This window comes from Orbicella faveolata, unplaced genomic scaffold (assembly GCF_042242905.1).
Source record: "Orbicella faveolata isolate gen_17 unplaced genomic scaffold, um_ofav_v1 contig_24, whole genome shotgun sequence".
Taxonomy (NCBI): Eukaryota; Metazoa; Cnidaria; class Anthozoa; order Scleractinia; family Merulinidae; genus Orbicella; species Orbicella faveolata.
This window is the reverse complement of record NW_028301552.1, coordinates 30,223,947-30,244,979: the sequence shown is the minus strand read 5'-3', so window position 1 is coordinate 30,244,979 and position 21,033 is coordinate 30,223,947. Positions and strand designations below refer to the sequence as shown.

The 21,033-nt window shown below is 40.8% G+C and overlaps 1 protein-coding gene across 1 annotated transcript in view; it reads right to left on the bottom strand.

Moving 5' to 3' along the window:
- LOC110051978 (autophagy-related protein 2 homolog A-like) overlaps positions 1-21,033 on the bottom strand; it is a 34,775-nt gene that overhangs the window by 2,419 nt on the left and 11,323 nt on the right. Inside the window, exons 13-36 of the mRNA XM_020758099.2 lie at positions 20,433-20,533; positions 19,470-19,636; positions 18,268-18,370; positions 17,165-17,321; positions 16,837-16,979; positions 15,671-15,843; positions 14,884-15,032; positions 13,812-14,159; positions 13,262-13,342; positions 12,768-12,874; positions 12,091-12,183; positions 11,259-11,323; positions 11,117-11,184; positions 9,104-9,268; positions 7,891-8,016; positions 7,323-7,607; positions 6,357-6,499; positions 6,050-6,218; positions 5,422-5,589; positions 4,434-4,535; positions 3,329-3,395; positions 2,767-2,981; positions 1,817-2,176; positions 574-702 (exon numbers count right to left, since the gene is read on the bottom strand). Coding sequence (XP_020613758.2) covers positions 574-702; positions 1,817-2,176; positions 2,767-2,981; positions 3,329-3,395; positions 4,434-4,535; positions 5,422-5,589; positions 6,050-6,218; positions 6,357-6,499; positions 7,323-7,607; positions 7,891-8,016; positions 9,104-9,268; positions 11,117-11,184; positions 11,259-11,323; positions 12,091-12,183; positions 12,768-12,874; positions 13,262-13,342; positions 13,812-14,159; positions 14,884-15,032; positions 15,671-15,843; positions 16,837-16,979; positions 17,165-17,321; positions 18,268-18,370; positions 19,470-19,636; positions 20,433-20,533 — 3,684 coding nt within the window. The remainder of the gene's footprint in view (positions 1-573; positions 703-1,816; positions 2,177-2,766; positions 2,982-3,328; positions 3,396-4,433; positions 4,536-5,421; positions 5,590-6,049; positions 6,219-6,356; positions 6,500-7,322; positions 7,608-7,890; positions 8,017-9,103; positions 9,269-11,116; positions 11,185-11,258; positions 11,324-12,090; positions 12,184-12,767; positions 12,875-13,261; positions 13,343-13,811; positions 14,160-14,883; positions 15,033-15,670; positions 15,844-16,836; positions 16,980-17,164; positions 17,322-18,267; positions 18,371-19,469; positions 19,637-20,432; positions 20,534-21,033) is intronic.

The following is a 21,033-nucleotide window of genomic DNA, read 5'->3' as shown; positions in this document are numbered from 1 at the left end:
ATCGTCGGAAACGTGAATTTAGCAAGCAATCGTGACTACAATCATAATGCTATTACAAGGATTTATATGGGTGTAAACAGGGTGCTGTTGTTCCTAAACTAACATGGGGACCCTCATTTTTATTTCAAAATTTAAGTTCCTATAATATAAAAAATCAATAGGCAAAGTTTCACAAAAATCTCAGTGCAGGTTCAATTTCAGTGGAATGACCTTAATCAACTGGATAATGTTTTGGACTCTGAATAACTGGGGCGAGGAGGTAGGTATTTAATTTTAGAGCTCCAAGTCGAACAAGGGCCATTTACAAAACATATTTCTACAGTTTTCGATTCTTTTCAGGAATCAAAATTCGAGATTTCTAGTTCGTTTTAAGATTTCTTCAATTCCAGTGAAGCAAACAAGCAAGGTGGCTCTCAATGTCTATCCTTTTTTTTTGGTTGCCCTCCTCTCAAGAGAAAATAAGAGAAAAAAAGAAAAGGAGAAAAAGCAAACAAAGAAACAAGCAGACAAACAGTTAAAAAAAGGCTAGCTGAGGAAGAAAATACCAAAGAAAGCAAAACAAGCTTGTCTGACCTCTCTAAAGACTTGGTACGCATTAGAAACACCTTCACGCAAGTCAAACGGCTGCTGTGCCAAGCGATTCTGACCGCGTTTGACTGGGGAGTCTGGACTCACTACATCATAGGCTGTTTCTGCCGCAGCCTACAGTCAAAACATGAGAGTCAAGTTAGTCAGATACTCACTACACAGCAAACGAGGACAAAAAAGTTATTAACGAAGACATTTACCATGCACCATTAACTAATAGGTCCTTTTCACCACAATCTTCGTTCCTGGGAGACTCGCATCGACAAATTAGCGCAATACAGTATCCACAATGTTTACAAAATCCTTATCGTACAATTCGTAAAGTAATGAGGTAGTTATTTCGTCTTTTAGCAGTCTTATTTATACTGGAAGCACAATGACATCTTATCGCTAACTACCAAATCGTTAACTACCAAAAGTCTAGCTGTCGTGTCATTGGTTACTTCCAAAGGGTATCGTTACCTTTAGGAATTGCCAGAGTTAGGGGGTCCCAAAACTGTCTAACGTTCGCACAGTCGCTACTTGCAGTGCGCACTATGTTCGTTAGGAATTCTGTCACATAACTGAAGCTAAGGCATGCAATGGAGATATCATGCGGATGCACAACCCACGTGACCAGTCATTTCACAACGTGTGGATCGTCGAGGATGTCGAAGGCGTTTTCCATTCGACCAAAACGTTTGGTTTGGATTGCTCGAAATTTTCAGAGGTGAATAAAACAGCATTTTTCGGAACTTGTGAACACAAAGACTACCTCGCGAAGTATACCCAAACTTTCAAAAATTTCATGCCGGGAATTTTCCTTCGATCCGATTTTTCTCGTTGAATTTTCGGAATTTTCGGTTGGATGGCTCGCCCGTCAGAAACATTTCCACCGTTTCGAAAGTTGAGATTTTACGGCCAAATGGAAAGTACAGTGGGCCTTTTTTACGACTATAGGAATTTTATGGTACCACTTGAGTCCCAACATATCGCAAGGAACGCTTAAAATACGCATAAGGTAACAATTTCTAAGTAGTCCAGCGATCGTTAATTCTTTAATTACAATAATGCCACTGAAGAACTAATCTGGCAGTGGTGCATATCAGCAGTTAGCTAGGACATTTCCTACAACTACAAAAATTGGATAAGCAAACTACACAGTTAACTATTACGATAATAAAGACACGAGTAAATGATAAGGTCATACAGATTGTTCCTGTCAGATAACACGAACATTACCTCTTACCTGTATCAACTGTACAACTCTGTTGGTGAGTTCAAGGAAGGCCATGGCCGATGAAGTGGTGAATGAGTTGGCACCCCTCTGGAGCCCCCTCATGACACGCCCATCCCGCCGATACTGGTCTATAGGCAGCCACACTAGGTCCACGAGTCCCTGGAACAACTGTAGAAACGAGTGCACGGGTCCGACCCCTCCTAGTATCCTGGACAGCTGTGTGCCTCTGATGTCCGCCAGCCATTCGGACAGAGCGTAGCTTATGACCCTGTCTATTCCAAGTAAGCCGCTACGACAGCACAGACGCTTTAGACGAAGCTCGGAGCAGTTGAGCTGGGCAAGACCGATTAGTAGACCAGCAAGGGTTCCCTAGAGCAAAGAGATTCCTCATCAACAGGAAAAGAAACGATCATACAGTTGAACCGATAGTAACTGACTGAAGGGCAAATACAAGGGAAATGGTTCGTAATAACAGAGAATTCGAAATGACCGAGTTTTAATTAGCGCGATCCAACTGTACATCCTCTGGTTGGCGCCAATTGAATATAGATATATACCGGTGTTGTAAAGATATTTTTTTTATTATTGTGTGGGATATCTGAGGTATGCCACACTATTGTCATCGGCTTGTGTCCGTTAATGCAAATGAGGTGTCCCACACATGTACCCTATAGGTACCTATTTTTATTAATGGTAACAGCATTAGTCAAAGAATCCCGAGGTTCGGGCTTAAGCCTTGGTTAGGGCAATCATACTGCATTCTTAAATCTGCTATTACTATCCCCATCCAGGAAATGGAAACCAGCGAAAAACTTAAACAACTTGTAAAAACATTCTAGAAGGCATAAACAGCTATAGACTTGCAGCTATAACTAATGAGCGCTGGTATATGGACGCGCTACTTCAGTGTACCTGTCGCTCTCTCTGAATGTTGAGCTGCAGACAACGCACTATTTTACCTGTTCCATGTCGACTCTCTTGCCATGATAGTCCAGCCTAATGGGAACCTCGGGAGCGAATATAAAGGACCTGAAAAACGTGGGCGCTGGTTGAGGAGTATCTGCCTCGGACTCACTGGCCGAGTTCACCAGGGTCTCCTCAGCGTCAGATAACTCTGTTAACCAATCAGAAGCTGGCGGCGGTTTAACGGGACTGGAATCCACTGAGCTTGATCCTAAGAAACAAAATAACACGAAAACAGTAAAACAAATCACTTCTTTTTTTAGGGTCAAAATATAATAAACGGGCGTGGTGACCATTCTCAGAGTAAAGCAAAACATCGCGCAAAATACAGCGCCTGAATGACAATTTCAGCAAAGTTAGTCTTCTGCTACATTAAAAGTCTTTAAATAGAAGCAAAATACTGGCGAAGGATGTGATTTATCATTTTCAAAGAAGTCTAAAGCTGAGGGCAGCTGCATTTTCCATGAACCATGTACCATATATTCGACATTGTATTTCTCGCGGAATTTGACTCGGTCTGCAGGCAGTTGCATATACAATAAGCCTGGGCTGGTGTACCTTTGGGGTTTTTAGCAGCTTCGCCCATGATCTCCGAAAAGAAATTCCTCAAGAAAAACAAGGCATCCTAGAGAGAACAAACAAAAGGAAAGGAAAAAGAAAAGTCATTCAACCACCAAGTACATGGGTAGTAGCAAATTGTCGTAATTCGTCAATTTGACGTATGGAAAAGTTCCTTATTAAGTTTTCGATACTACTAGTGATTGGACTGGATACTACTTGCGCGCTAATTTCAAATTGCAACATTGTTGCGCACAACAAGTTCCACACATTTGGCTTCATCCAAAATCTTGCAACACGATGCAACTGGGTGGCCAAACGTAAGAAACATGTTGTGCACACCAAAGCTGCAATACTCTGCGTCGAAATGTAACATGTGTTTGACCGGGCCTTTATACACGTTCCCATTGCGCGTTTCTGCAACGGCAGTTGAGATCGCTTATTCAATAACAAGACTGATAACAGATAAAGAACTACTGCACCCAAACGTTTTCTCACTCTATTATGATATCGGTGTCAGTAATACGATGATCGGTGGAGAAGAATACCCTGGTAATAATAATAGTGGAAAGATAACCGTAAACCCTAATCACACTAAGGCATGCAAGGGGCTTCGTATCTCAGCACCGATAATGAGCTTGGGGCCTCAGCATGACTGCTGTCCTTCTGGAACAATTCCTTATCTCTAGAATGATTTGTTGAGGGTCCAACATTGGTTTGTCGGGATACGGGATGAGAATGAAAATAGAGCGAGATGTGGCATGGCAGAAATTTTAACTATGTTAATGGCGGGATGCGGGCTAAAAATACTTCGGCGGGACCGGGATTTACTCATTTTGACAGGCAGGATGCGGGATAGTTTTAAAATTGACGGCGGAATGCGGGACGAGAAACAGAAAATCACAGGTATCAGATGTCACGCGGAAAACTGCTACTCTAACAAGGCGAGATCGGGATAAACATTCTGACTGGGGCGGGATGGCGGGTTGATCCAAAAACAGTGGCGGGAAGCGGGATTAAAAAGGCTGATGATGGACCCTCTGTCGTTGATTCGTCTGATAGAGAAGGTGAACATCAATGCGATAAGAGAATCGCCAGACATTACCTGATCAACATTGAGCCTCAGTGGCTGTATGGACACTCTCAGATTACACTCCTGTGCTGTAAGACCAGGATCAGGCCGAATGTACAACATCTTGAGCAGGACCTGATAAAAGATTTTAATTATGTGCAAAGCCCCTTTACCCAAACGTCCTTTTAAGTAACTAGTCACGGAAAGACCGAACGGGGTATGCTGAAAGGACGTCTTGGCAATGGCGAGAAATCGCTAAGAAAAATAGATTTTGTTGTACTCCCCAGCTAAAATTTCTTCGGCAGTTTCACTAAAAAAAAGGTAAATATTGATGACAGAAAATGTACGGTAAAATGCCTGTACAGACGTGAATTTCTATCGTTTACTTGCTCTACGGGAAGAGCCAATTCGTGATTAAAACAAGATCATCTTTTTATAAAAACTCAAACAATGTTGGGAGATAGCCTTCGTTGGAGAAAGACTTTGACCTCAATTAAGATTAAATATGAAACTGAAAAAATATCAACAAGAAAAACGTCTTTGAAAAGAAATGGGTGCTCATTCCGATATAATTAACTATGCCCATCTTATTATTTATAACACTGCTTTTTTATTTTAATATGAATGTATCATTAAAATTGTTGCTCACTGCCATAACATGACTGTAAGTAGCATCAATAATCGTATTTTTTTGTAAGTAGTGTAAGAATTGCATCGTAAGTTAAATAAGTAATCGTATCGTGTTGTTTTGTAGAGTACGTTATGCAAATTGTATTATTATAAGTAGCACCTGTAATTGTATTGCTTAGTAAGTAGTGTAAGCAGTGCGTAAGTAATTAAATTGAAAGTAACTGAATTGTGTAAGTAGACGTATCAGTAGTGTAAGTAGGGTGAATCACAATTAAAGTTATTAAAAAAAAAAAAAAAAACAGACTTTGAGCCAGATCTCATGGCATTTACGTTCTTTTCCCCCAACCTCTTCTCGCCGCTAAATACATACAACTCTACAGAGGGCCCTTACCATGTTAGCATGGGACTGTTTTGGACAGGCTTCGGACGTGTACTGGTACAAGAACTTGTTTATCTGTGAATGTGCTAAGCGGTCCCTTATCTCTATATCCTGTACGAGCACCACCAGCCGCGACGCCTGCTCCGTGTGTTCTGAGTACTGCTCATACTGTAGACGAATCTGAAGAAAGCACGAAAAAATCAAACACTATGTTTTACACTGAATTGAAACTCCCTTTGATTCTCTAGCCTCTGAAACGACGTTTCGCGTGTATGAAGTCCACTTTCTCTAGCTTGACCATGATTCGTCGGCACGGTCTCTGCGATGCTACAATAAAATCCCCTCAGTCACGTATCCTCCCAAAGTAACACGCTAGGCAATCTGAACATCATCAGGTTATGTTTCGTCCGGCAGTTTGCTTGTTGAGAACTATCCTTTCTAAATTGACTTTTAGATAATTTTTCAGAAGAAACTTAACGCTCAGTCTACCCCCGTGGGACCAAAAGCATCCCTCCTACCTGCAGTGACAGCCGTTCTTTGGGAAGTCACGCAACAATTCTCCACACATAACGGTCGTTAGCGGAGAGGACAGTTGCATGACAAACAACGGCTGCGACGCAGGAAATCAAATGCTACTCACCTTGTTCAAGTGAAACTCCATCAGTACATGGTTATTCCTGTTAGGTCCGCCGCTATGTTTTTTCACGGCGTTAGTTGATGTTGCAGTTTTTTTACTGAACAGTACAGTGGGCCTTTTAACAAAAGAACTCTCAACAGGCTCGCCTTTTTCATCCAGTGCAAAGCTTATTCTGCCAAGAACAGAAAAAAAGTGATAGTTATTTTCGCTCATGGAGACTTCATTATTTTCCGTCTCCACACTGTTTACGAACAAACGTTGAAGTTCTACGCGTGAAAATCCTTAACAGACCAATCTCTCTCTAACTTACTTTTTCTTTTGGTCACGTGACGATGAGCCACCAAAATCCTTCCCACCAAACAAGTGCCAGACTACAGACATCTCCTTCAATGTGTAGCAGAACACCGCTGGCGGAAAATGACTAGGGGCGCCAAGTTGATCACTTGGACCAATCTGCGAAGAGAACATATAAACAATGAGTTCTCACTTACACTGAGGACATTTCATGATATCATGTAAGGTATTGGTACATTAGGTCGACAAAATACCGGCAGCAATGCTGGGCGACTTTTACGTTACCGCATCATTGATTCACTGCTGACGTCGCTCATCATTGCCGCGATAATGCATGTTGATCATTAATGCTTCCAGTATTTCTCGAACACATCACTTGCACTTAAGAAAAACATGGCAAAAAATGAAAATGGTTGAAAGTATGACCAAACACTAGTGGACTTAACAGTCGATTCTTCACACATGGCCAACTAACCTTGTGAGCAGGGTCACGACAGTAAGGCTTCAGTAAGGCCGTTGTAAAGAGATTCAACGGTATTTCAAAACATACTGCAGCTAGCTAGCGGATATAAAAACAGGTATACGGGACTGTTTCTTTATTTGTTGAAGAACACATCTCCCCATAAAAAGCAAAAGGAGAGAATGTAGGATGAGGTTTACTCGGAAAACATTGTTTCCCCGTTATAAATTTCTGTAGTTCATGCATGTAATTGTCCTGGCCAACTGTCGTGGGAAGGAAAAAGTGATTAATTCTCAATTTCTCCAATTCCCCATAATTCACTGTCCGCCCCACATTTTGCATAAATTATTGTTGTGAAATGCTCTTGGGAATATGCAGACCTCCAAGAGCATTTTTTTCGGGGCGGGGGGGGGGGGGGGAGGGGGGAAAAAGAGTGAGTTACGGGGAATGGGAAAATAGAGAATAGAGAGGGAAGAAGTATAAGAGGTTTAAGATTACTGTACCAACTTTATAACTACTTACTGGAACGGTAAAATGATTCTCGACAATGTTGACTTGTTCATCTGTGAGGCATTTGATGATTACTTCATGGCTCAAACCCTCGGGTTCTTTATCGGGATGTTCCAGGATACAAAAATCGTCATCACTGTCCTCTTCGTCAGACTCCCCCGGATTTGCCAACTCCACGCCTGTATCTTCAGGGGGGAAATGCTCCTCTACTGGACTAGCCAACTCATCGTCAGGGAACAGGAACAGATCTCTTCTCGGTGATCTGGACAGTTGAGGGTTCAAATCTCCTCTGACGTTCTGTGATTTATTAAAACAACGTTAATCTTTGCAATGGACGTGAAGAAACGTCGTAACGGAGAGCGCGAAACTGAAGAGGACATTACGCTTGTAGCTATTCTTCTATGCAACTCGTCTCGAAACGAAAATTATGGAGATGAGAAACAGAAAGAAAGTGGCTTCAGTTTTCATAATAATGAAGACATCTGTTCCCGTGCGTAAATTTACCTTGCAATTTACTTCGCAAAGGCTTGTTGCACGGTAAATTGCACAAGAAATCGCTCAGCCTAACAGCACATAGTACCTTATCGTGAGAGGGCCCTTCCATAGAGTGCGTATCTACCATGGCCTCTGTCATGATACTGCTCAGCTCACCCTCATCTACGGACCCCTGCTTGAGCGGTGGATCAGCTGGACAGCGGCTAGGAGTCTAAACCGTACACAAGGGACAAAATGAAAGAGAATCGATATATCCCACATTCATAACAAATTAACACTAAGTCACTAAGGTAAACTTTAGGAAGTAGGGGTGAAGTAGAACAGATTGTTTGAAATAAATGAGGGGCACGCAAATCTAACGACTCAAAAAATATCGTTTCTAAGCCTTCAACAGGACTCAACCCTCAAACTCTTCCAGACCCCGTTTGGATGCTATGGCAGACTCCAGCCAGTACTGGCCCTCTCTCATTCACGCGACGTTACGGGAGTGGGTCCCTCTCTGCCGACAGCGTAGCGTTGCGTGAGAGAGACCAGCCAAAACTAGACTATGACAGACTCGAGTAGTGTAACAAGGTCTGTTAACTGCCAAACCAAAGAAATAAAGTGAGAAATGTTATATCAGAACCTATGAGTCTCACAAAGCTCAATAGTCGCAGCTTCCAACCGGTCTCTGAAACGCTGTGGGTTGATCATGACTCCCATTGGGGGCTCAGGAATATTTCTTTTGAAGTAATTCTACTTGTATCCACTTCTTCATTTCTCAGTCAATTTCAGCCAAGTTAACATTCTACTTATCATTATGAACAGATTCTGTGTTGCCAAATTAACGAATTTCTTGAGCACTACTCTTCGTGATGCTGCTTTGCTTAAGATAAGCACAAGGTATTTGGCTCTTTCAGCAAATTCACGTCAAATCTGTTGAATTTTCTGCCCGTACTGATCTGCCTGCCATGTTTGCACTTTTCGTATTTCATAATTACTCTAGAAAGTTCAACAAAATCGCTTTTTTTGGAGGAAGTATTGAGGAAAACTGGTTAGAAATACTCTTTTAACTTCCAAGACTCGACCCAAGCTCCCTAGATGTTGTCTCGGCTGTAGGACCTCACAATCTTACACTCAAAGGAAACGGAAAATATCAATGGTACTTCCCAGACGTAGTAAACATTTTCTCTAGAAAGTCAATTACCTTCATTTAAATACCAAAGTAATGTTAGCTCTGCTAAAAAGTTAATTGTACTGTCTCCAGTTCCTCGATCTCATATGCACTAAACAGTTGAACTGTGAGTTACTTTACTCACCGAGGGTGCTTTTGTGGCAGCTGGTTCTTCCGGTTCGTAGCTAGGCACCAGATCCCCGTCTGCCGCAATGTACTGAATCAGCTGCAGCAGAGCGGAGCACGAGTCCGAACACGTCCTCACATTGACAGTGTTGTTAGACATGCGCAGTTCCACCTGGGGATGACCCTGAACAAAATAACAAACGGCACTATTGAAAAGTTTGGATGATGTGATTTCAAGGCCAAGCACTCTGTTACTTCAAAACCTCAACAAAACAATTTCTTCAATACTTCTGTAAAGAAAGTACACCGCTATCTTACGAAATAGCTATAACGTCAATTTACAAAAACATGCCAACTCTGAACCAACTAAAGAAGTTCAAGGAACCCAAAAAGATTGCTGATATGCATAGGTCGACGAGATTAATTTGAATTCCTATGTTAAAGTACAAACTAGACGTACCAACATAACTGAGATCTTGCAATCCGGTCTACAGCCAGTAGTCCTTTGAATTATGATTGACGGAGGCAAAAAGTGTAACAGTTGGTCCATTTTGTAACTCTAGAATTTCTTTGTTACTTAGAATTGGTCTTGTAACCTGCAGGTTCGTCATTGAAATTGGCGTTTAGACCTAGTTCGGTCCTTGCATTCTTCAAAAGTCTTCCAAAACCTACTTTTCTCTGATAATAACATCTCGTTTAGTCCTGGAAATGTCAATAGCTTAGGTTCGATCTATCCAAATTCTTACAAGACTCCGACCAAAAGTAGAGTTTTTTTTTCTAAGATTCCTCTGCCTTGATATTCCCTTTAAAAAAAACTTGATACAAAAAAAAAAAAAGATCAAAAACATCGAAATTTGGCTGAACGCCTCAATGACAGGTTAGAATCTTTTTTTGCGTTCGTAGAACGCAGTCTTAATGCAGACTTGAGTCGAGTTTCATGGGACGGTGGACCTTCGTCCGAAGTTGCGACACCGATTTGGCCGCCCCGCAGCAGGGGCGAAACAAATGACATCATCGCCAAACCATGTGCTGTACATTTCTTTCGAGTGCGGGTCTTTGTTTCGTTCAAGTGCGGGTTTTTGTGGACATTTACACTGTAATTTGGAAGCTGTAAGTATTCAATTGTGCTCTCAGCGTTGGATTTAGGTGAATTTAAACGCCTCGACGGTGGCATTTATCGAAATCTGATGGAATTGCCCTTGTTTAATTTATTTGTTTTAAAACGAACAAGACTTTGAAGCGCCTTGGCTTTCCGGATGTTCACTGTGGGAAAAGCTATACTTTGATTGCATTAGTTGATTATTTCCAGTCGCGACAGACACGTAGATAGCTCAGTCCTTATCCGGTTGAATATTGCTTGGAATCGGTGGAAAAGTACTCTGAAGGCAAGATCCATAAGAGTGAGCCTGAACCAAGGAACGGCAAATTATTTAAATACTGTCTACCTTACTCATCAGGGGAACATGATACGCGGATTAGTCGCACGAAGTTTGTTTACGCTGACGATAAACGAGCACACGATTGCAAATGTTTGCTTACATTTGTGCTTCCAGTTTAGAATAATGTATGTAAAATTTACTTTTACAAATTAGCTTTTACGTTCAAACATTACCAGTTAATTTTAGAATATTTAGCACGAAATTTGAAGGCTATAAATGTAAATATTTTCGTTCTATTAAACTTGTGAGTCTACGGAAACTTGCGCTGTCACGCAACGTGTCAACAAATGGAGGACTTTAACACTATGATAAATCTGTCTGTATAAAACCTCGGTTGTCGATGAAAAACGTTGATTTTAGCAATAGACAGAGGTTAAAAGTCAGCCAGTGAAATCATTTTATATATTTAATTAAGTGACGGCGTCGGACGCACTCTCATAATAATCTTTGATTACTTCTAGTTTTAATACATAGAAGTTGGGCCATCGTCACTCGTCCCTCATGAACACAAGAAGATTTTCACTGTGTACTATTTCTTCAAAGGACTCATTTACACGAGAAACGTCAACGGATTTCTGTTTTGGTGTTCTTACCTGTTCACTGCCATCACACGTGAAAAGGGACAGCTCAAACATCCCAAGATCTAAAACACATACATAATCTGGAAAGACATCAACACTTAAATCAGTTATCACGAATGAAAATAATTGAGTTGAACCAGCTAATACAACTTACTTCTGATATTTGCAGAACCACTGCATTTGTCCGAGAGATACAACGCCGCATCATCGATGATAAATCTGGCAAAGAACCAACCAAACAAATCAGTTTAGATGAAACTTCGTCAGTGAAATAACTAAAAATGTTTGAAGCAATTCACCTAAAACTAAACCAGCTGTACAGCATGCATCGGCTTGCAAATAAAAAAACAAACAAAAAACAAAAAAGAAAAAAGAAAGAAAGAAAGAAAGAAACTAGGTGTTTGGCAACATGATTCGGGTAGCCATTCAGAGTGGCCGGGTGACACGATCCGAGTGTTATTGTCATAATTATAGGAAAAGACCAGCCGCACAAGATGTTGTGGCTTTAATTGTAAAAGGAAAGTGCTAGTAATTGGCATTCTTGAAGCGAAGTCCCACTAAGAAATCCGAGCCACTCTGGAAAACTAAATATTGCCTTCCATTCCGGCTCAAGTTCTCCATAATGCAATCTACTTTCATTCTCATCATAGCCTCTTGCAGGCAAGTTGGGGCACAGAGCAAAAACGGCGAGAAAGAATAGGGGAAAGAATGCGATACCAGAAAGTCAAAGAACACGTTCCTTCACTCCTCGCATTAAGCCCCTCTTTCTTTACTCTCACCGTTTTTCGGCCGAGCTGCACCCCAATTAACTGAACGCCTGCAAGACGCTATTCTCTTCATCGTTAGTCATTCTCACTTCCTCAGTGTTTGCTGATATTTGCTGAGTACTTTTCTTCAAAATCAAACCATCACTGCTCAAGCCCCTGTGTTATAGGTAACACGTTTTGGCGCTAATACAGTGCACAGTCAGTGTTTATTGAACCTACCTCAGCAAAGAGACATTAGACTCAATCGTGATGTTACTTGACACACTGAACGTTCCCATGGTAACAAGAACACGTAAAGGAAGGTGGATTGGCCTGTGGGCAGAGAGTAACACGTTACTAACATTGACTGCACTGGCTCATGAGCTACAGAATACAGATGCACAAAACCAAATACCAGAATCATAAAATAATTAATGTAATATAAAAATTAAATTCTACTTGTGACCACTTCAGGATAAGTTAAAAGGAAACAGACTTGCCCCCACGCCCTTAATTCCTTCACCGAACGAGAAACGTCTACAGACTCGCCCCCTCCTTCATCCCCTACCCCCCTCGAAATAAAAAAAACACTGATCACGTAGCTCCATAGATCCATGTGGTGTCGCACTTTCGATTCCGGAATTTACGGAAACGAGGGCAACCTCGCAAGATACACACGAATTTTCGAAATTTTATAAACGTGAATTCCAGTTCCATGTGACTTTACTCCCCGAATTGAATGGTTCCATTTCTGAAAGTCAGCAATTCTCAGATTTTTCGGAAACTCTCCTAGAACATTTTCGTTCCATATGCCCTTGAAAGTTTCGGAATTTTTTGTCGAATGGAAAGCACCTCGAGTAACGAAAAAACAAACACGCTAGAAGAGTATCGAGTGTGGAAAAATTCCAATAACAAACCTATAGTCAATGGTTCCTTCCCACACATGTGTGTGGAATACTGTCACGACCGCTGGAGGACTGAAACCAAGAACCGGGTCATCCTTGACGTCAAAGAAATCTCCCACCTGCAAAAATAAATGCTGTTAGTGATGACCGATTTTAAAATAAATAAATAGTCACACGCATTTAACTAAGCGAGGTTTGGCAAAACGTATACTTTTAGTGATCCAGTGAGCACCAACTGCCTTGGAAAAATGCGCTTCTCTGAATGTTTCCCTCAGTCGATTGAGCCAACCACAGTTGAACAACAAGACCTTTCAAGGTACCATACTGGCGAGGCAAATTTTAGTTCCATCCTTGTGAACGGACAAACAAGAACCGCTAAGAGAGGCCTAGAAATTTAGTCATTCTACAAAGACTTGTCTAAAACGGTGTTAAAAACGGCCTCCAAGTTTCACTGAAAAATCACACAGCAAACACAACACTTGACTAAAGAAGCATTATATTGATACCTGAGTAAGCCACATCTGTCTAGAAGCAAGCATCCTGTGGCGAAGAGTGCTTCTGCGAAGTCCCAGCGAAAACAGAATTTCCTAAAAGAAAAATCAGGTAGCACCACATCACCTCAACAAACTGTTTTCGTATTCTCGGTATTGGACTGTCCAGAACTACTAGCTTGCAACTGAGACTAATCCGGGAACCTTCTCAAATGCAAATGACATTACTCTATGATATTCCCCCGCTTTAGCCTCCATTGCAAGCTAGTTCCAGTCAAATACCGAGAATGGCCTACCATTATGTAATTTGACCGCGCGTATTGACTCATATAAGCACATCCATCAGGGTGCAACAAACATTCCTCAAAGTCATGTAGCTACAAAGGCGATAAGACATTTTCTTTATCCTGATTCTGACTAGGGAAAAGCGCTCACTACATGAGCGAAGAGCACGAGAGAAAATGGCCGAGAAACGCTCGACTTATGTAAACTGCAGTACAACTTCACGTTAGTGCTAAGTACAAAGTACTAAGTAGTAATTCTCTGTTCAATTTGCACTTCGTACCTTACTATTTTTCGACGTATCCCCTGAAACTTTAATAGCAAAGGCAAACATCGGTTCACCGGTCTTCCCGTCAACTTGTCTTACACCCGGTTCAGTGTGGTAGAGGGTGGACTGGAGCTCGGCTCCACTGAAGGCGGACTCCATGGACACGTGGGCACCCTGTGGCACCACTGGCGCATGCTGGAAAGCGACTTTTTGAGATTGAAGGCACAGGTAGCTCAGATCCACTTGACTTTTGTAACAAGCTGCTATAAAGAATGTAATGTCATTGAACTCAGCTGCTATTTCTCCTAATACTTCTTCAGAACACGAGCTACAATCCCTGGAACTTCCACTTGGAGAGGAACTCTGAAAGAAAAGAAAACAGTCACCATAAAACCCTTCGAAAAATCTACAAAATTCAAGTTATAATCTTAAAGTATTTGTGAAATACAAATGAAATACGAAGGTGCTTTGATAATTTTGAGTTATCAATTTAAAACTAGTGCTATTCACACCCTGAAAACGCCTAATAGTGTTTCAGAAGCGTCACTAGGAGTTGCCATTGTTCATGTGAAAAACTACCACATAAGAACCTAATACATCCATCAAGGTTTCGTATGAATTCCGGGTACAGCAATTGCGAATGCAATGTTGGGCTGAAATTAGCACTGACACTAGCAACTGAGAAGTGTAGGATTAGCTCTGGATTAGTCTGGAGGGTTAGATTTCCTTTCGAGTATGAAGATAGGCCTTCCAAGGAGATGGGTGACCAAACAAAGAAGAGAAAAATTATTTGACCTCGATGTGATTCGAACCCGCGACCTTCGGATTAGATCGCCGATCGATGCTCTACCGACTGAGCTGCGAGGCCAGACGGACACAGGTCGTGGAGAATTTCAGTAGAAATTCGCGGTAAGGTAGAAAGGTTTGTAAAATATTTGCGCTTTTGCACTGGGTTTATGGTGAATTGCCGAATAACAAGGGAGAGCTTAAAACTAGTAAACGGTAAAAGGGTTCGCTTGCGATTGAGACCAATTCTCTATGGATCACTGGTGGTTCATCAAAGAACAGCTTCCTAGATCTGTCTCACCTCACTCACAGGAAAAACCGCTAGTCTGGCCTTGCCAACATTGAGCGTAAGTGTAAAGGATGTCTGGCCGTTAGGGTTGGACGTTGTTCGTTTGTACTTATTGTCCAATGATGTTAAATTACTGCTGCCTTCATCAGACGAGGATGCATCTACAAACAAAGAAAAGAGGAATGAATTACAACACTTGACAGTACGTTACATATTGGCGAAAAGGACAAAGAGGAACGCGTGTTATCAAAACGTAATGGAAAACACGAGAGAAAGCTTGGTTAAATTCCAACGTTTACGTAGACTGTTGATATTATGGATTTTGTGAAGTACAAAATTGCTGTCAAATAAGTATATACCTCAAAATAACAGTTCACTGAGGCAGAAACTACCGAGGTATATAAAACAAAACCAAAAAGGTACAACGATGGTTAACACTGGGAAAGATTGAGACAGATTACAAACGATAAACTAGAAGTGTTCACTACGGGATGTTGAAGTGTGGTTGATATAAGAAAAACAGAAAACATTTTCCGTGTTTCTATCGAGTTTCAAATGTCGCTCTCCCATTGGCTATCTTTTCTGTTGTTGATAGTGAGTAGCCTGGCAGCCAAGTGTTTCCTCACAAAGGGAATGGCTCGTTTATTTTGATTATCAAAATGTAAATTCTCCTTGCTCGCACCATCATTACGTCAACAGCTCGTGCTTGTATCGTTGTATGTTTCTTTCAGTCATATTTAGCTTTTACTGCATGCTTTCTAGATCTTGCGGGGTGTTCTCAACAAAAATAGTTATTTACCATCATCGTAGCTGCGTAGCCCTGATCTACACATGACAAAGCGATCCGGTCCTTGTGCCTGCATCATCTGACTGGCTAGGTCCAGCCCTGTGCCAATATTAAACCCAGCTGTGTCGGGCCGATCTGCTGGGGAGGGAGCCATAGGTTGCCATAGCAACAGGTCACTGGCCAGCCTGAAAAAAACGAAACGCGAAAACACTGTGTAAGCATTACAATGTATAACTGCATTACCTTAACAGAGTACTGAGTTCCTGATCCTATGCCAAGTCATGAAAAGCAATGGCATGGAAGGGAGGGGGGTGAACAACAGGTAATCAAATTGGTGTTTACACTACGTCCTCCGCTTCCGTTTGTACAGTGCAATTTCATCTCTTGAACCGGCGTATCCATGATAAAATTCTCCAATCTGATACAGTCCTCCGAGCGCCAGTCTGTCAGACAAATGGCGCGCGATTACGTTGTCGTCGCTACTCTTTCTAAAACTAATCAGAAATACTACTGACCATCGCTTAAAAATAATAATATAATAATAATAACAATAATAATAATAACAATAATAATAATAACAATAATAATAATAACAATAATAATAATAATAATTAATAATAAAATAATAATTAATAATAAAATAATAATAATATTTATACAGGGGACGATCTCACATAAAGTGGTTTTCAGAACGGTCCTGTGGAAAATATTATAAAGACGTAAAAGCTATACAAAACAATGCTACTTAAACGTAAAAGATACGATATAAATAAAATATGATAAAATTAAAGCATGCGTCCAAGTTTCTTTTTTATTATGAAAAGACTTACTAATCTCGAAATTAGTTCGTGCTGCGATTAATTAGTAATTGGGCCTTGTACTGTACAGTTGGAGAGTAATCGTGGACATAATTTCAAATCGGCCTCGCGCTACGTTAAAATTACTAGCCAGATTACACCCCGAATTGTTCTCTACTCGGTTCAGGTACTATTACGACCATCTCCGAGCCGGCCTAATAGCTCTATCAGGGCGCATGACAACGATCTGGTCCAGCCATACATGTAAATGTGTTTTGAAATCCACGAAAGACAAATTTCTTTTTTTTTTTTTCTTTTCGCCAGGAGCTGTAATTCCATGTACTTTGTAAAACTTTCATCTCTTCTCGATAGTCTACCCACCTGTTATAAATATTTTCAAAGACATCCTTCGTGTGCAGGTTGACATCTAGTCTTGGAAAGGTGCATTCGACATGTACTTTAGAGGATGCCACTGTGTCTTCTTGAAATTTGGTCATTTCCTCCTGACTTCCAGGCATTAAAAGCTGCAATCAAAAAGCTTATCCATTCAGCTCGATACTTCACTTGTTGCTGTTGTTGTTGTTTTTGATCTAACTGTATTAACATAGCTCAGCAACCCACATTGTAAATTAAGTTTAAATAAATACCATCATTGCCTAGCTTCGCCGATGTGCTCTGCCCATGTACATTGAAAACAAGACTGACTAACCTCTTCTGTCTCAAACATGACAGGTCTAGAGGAGAAAGGTGACGGTTCGGCCTTCATCACAGGGTAGGCATCCAGGGAACTGAGGGGCGAGTTATCTGACGAGGGAACTTCTTCTAAAGCCGAGAGAGGAGCGGATGGCTGCACTGTAATCACAATCCTTTAAACAAATAGCACTTGTTATGACCTATACCGGATAAATGAGGAGGGGCTTGAAACAAACCTTTCGAGAGAACAGTTATAGTTTTCAGTTAACTTTACAACAGCGAGCGGTGTGATATTTTCGCTGCGATGTTATCGCTTCAGGAGAAGTGCCGGTAGTTACAAATTCTAAAAAAAAAAAACAGTTTTCTCAGATCTGCTAGATGGACGTTGAACCGTAAGATTTATCTCCTACCCCTCATATCAAAATCATTTATCAGGTCTTAAAGGATTCGCAGGCGGTTTGAAGAGAGTGGAGGATTTAAATGAATACTGTAGCTACTGGTTTTACTTTTCAGGCCCATTTTCATCAAATTCATTCATTTCACAATATTAGCGAAGAATGAAAAGCGCTATGCTGCAGAGATGCTGATGCTGATGTTTGATGCCACCACTGCATAAAGCAAAAGTCACCTTCAACTACTGAATATAGACAATCATCAGGTCTTTATATTCAATTTCAGGTCATTATCAGGTCTTTATATCAGTTTAAGCATAAGCTCAGCAACTCAGTGTCCCGTGCTAGAAAATAATCAGACAGGCCATTTAAAGTGACACGATAACTGGCTCTTGTCTCAAATGGGTGAATTCAGAATGCCAGTAAGAAACAACCTTTAAAGGAGCTCGTCACGGTTTGTGCGTTTAGCCTAAATATTTCAAGTTCGCTGTTTGTAATCCATGTTAATCTTCACCATCTTTAATCATCCTGGTCCTTTATGGTTTATCATCATCTCTTTGGTGTTTTTCTATCTCACCAAACCATTATTTTCAGGTTTCCTTCAATTTAAAGGTAACTTTGCACTTTGCAGAAATTACTCAAAATACCGTGACTGAGATTTAAAGACGTGAAACACTCAAAGCATCCATATACATTTGTATTGCATGACAAGTTCTAACACCATTACCTTGGCCAGTCGAAGCCACCATTTCCTGTATCGTTCTCAGTTTGACTATGCGTGACATGAATAACAGGCATTTTATCACCGCTGGTATCTTCTTGGAAATAACCTGTAAAAACCATTCAGACTGAAACCTCTCCTTACCGCTAACACATCACTTTTGACGGTTTGTTTTAGTGTTAGCAAAAGGTAACAAAGTGTTACTAAGGCCCGGGTCAAACGCCGTACTTCACATGAGCCGAACCCAATGTGGCTCATGTGAAGTTTGGCGTTTGACCCAGTTAAGTTCGACTGATTTTATTTGGAGCGGCTGAGGCGTTCTTCGCGCCTGGCCAGCCGTAAATAACATGTGAATACCGATTTTGGGTCAAACACCGATCTTCACATGAGTCGAACCAAAACGCATAATCAAAGGTCTAAAGGCTACATTTTGACTTCACCTTGAAAAACCATTGACCAACAAGACCGCTTTTGTTATTTATTTGGTGTAGCAGTTCGGTTCGATTGAATTAAGTTCGACGTTTGACTCAAACAGGCGTTCTTCTGTTATTTGAGTCGACCCAAACTGTCATTAGGTTAGGCTCCTGTGACGTACGTACGGCGATCGACCCAGGCCTTACAACCCTTTAATGCCCTGTTGATACGAACAGACTCAAGATGGTTCCAAAGGGAAATTATTTATCGTGTTGCGCACGATAGTGTTATATTTTGAAAGCTAGCTTTACAGTCGTATTACAAAACCAGTTCTCTCGAACCTATCAACCGTTATAAACAATGATGAAATGTTTTACAATCATCTCTGTTAAAATGTTAAAATAATAGCATTCAGTCTTGAATTAAAATTGCATTTTTAAAACTTCAGGGAGCAACCATAACTGGCCCAAGGCTCATAAAACTGGTCATTTCTCTTGACGCAGCACTACCTGAGCTGGGGCACAGTGGAAGTTTATATTTTAAATATACAACTACTTGGAAAAAAAAAAAAAAGTTTTCGTCCATTCACTAGTTTGCTAATTTTAACGTAATACGAAAGGCATACCGTGAAATGACTGCGATTTCCAAAACTTCTCAGCAATTTCAAGGAACTAAGCCTGCTTGAAATGTGCAGTATCCAAGATACAAGAAATAAAGCACTTGCTTGTTCATTATCATAAATAAAAGACAAGACCAGTATCTTAACTACATTGTAAACTCTAAGTTTTCCATACCATGCAATTCTTTGAAGCCTAAATCGTAACGGCACGGAAGGTCTGATCCAGTAAGGGATGTGTTGAATTCTACAGCTGAAAAGTCAAATATTACGCACTCCTTTCTCAACGACTGTTTCCACCAGGGACGCCGATCCACAGCGGGCCGTAAGTCAGGAGTGGGAAATCTATAATGCCAGTGAAAACCTAAGTCAATTCCACCTCTTAAGAACATAACTTTTTCTGATAGATTTGTGCTGGCATCATGATGTAACTCCAGAGGTCTGTACTTATTTCACAAAAAAATTCGAAGTCAAAGAGGTATTTTCGCAAAATGCAATCATTCTAAAAATTACAAGAAAATTCAGAGAAGAATATTTTGGGGAGTTCCAGGCTTGAGCAAATTTTCACTTTTGAAAGATGGACCTCATTAGAAGACGGTACTTCAAGAACAACTTTCGATAGAGTCGTCTCTCTAACTCTACTAGCAAAACATTGTCATACCACTTCCTCGTTATGTCTGTTTTCTGGCTTGCCTAACCTTTTCAGAAGGACCATAAATTTGCAATAAAAAAGAATTATACGATTGAAAGAGTTGGAATTACCCAGTACTTAGTAATTTGATAGCTACAGGTTGTCTAAACGACCTAGACAAACCATACGGGTTAGGTCAACTGTTTCTCTCCCTCATTTGCGTAAACGTGAAAATATTTAAATTTTAAATATTTTCACGTTGTACGTGAAAAAAAATTAAAAATCCCCTAAATGAGAAGCAAATTTACGGAACCTACGTGTACCTGAAACCACCTAAAGCTGCGATTTGTCCCCTTAGTTCAGGTAAGGCGTCAAAATATCCAAGTCTTCTAAATTAATTAGATGCAATTTTCGAACCGTGTACAAAGCGAAATCAGTCTTCGTACGGTCGGTCAAACTGAGCGGATTGTCAACCGTAACAGTTTATCTATATAGGACTTGATTGTTCACCTTAAGACCAGAGTAAGAGAAGGGCAAGACAGGTGAATGTTAAAAGGCTGTTCCACTGTGGGAGTGTCTTCCATGGCTTGTGTAAACACAGCCTGTTGATTCTGTCAAAAGACAACACATTGTTAGAAGTTTGCAGAGCAGTCAGAGGAAGAAACTTCAGTGTTCAGAGTGAGGCCTGCAATTTTTTACCAGAAAGGTTGTGAATTAAGCAACTTGAAGCATCCTCATGGTACCATGTTGGTGATAACAATGACCTGACCACCAACACAAATCGTGACTATCACAATTCACGAGTTAAAATAACGAAACTAACTTCATTCTATGCAAAAACTGTATGTACTGCAAGACGGTAGCTTTTGATCATGGTTCCGTCAATTTGTAATGAGAATTTCAAAATCTTGACAATGAAAAAATTGTATTTCCCATCGCATTATTTAAACAAAGCTGGGTCTACAAGGATGGTCTAATATTATCATTCGAAAACTGAGCCACAAATGCTTCACCAGTTCCTCTACCCTTTGGTTCTGACCCCAGCACGCCAGAAAAAAAAAAATGAAAACGCAGCTTTCTTTCTACAGTTAGGCCTACCTTCCACATTAAT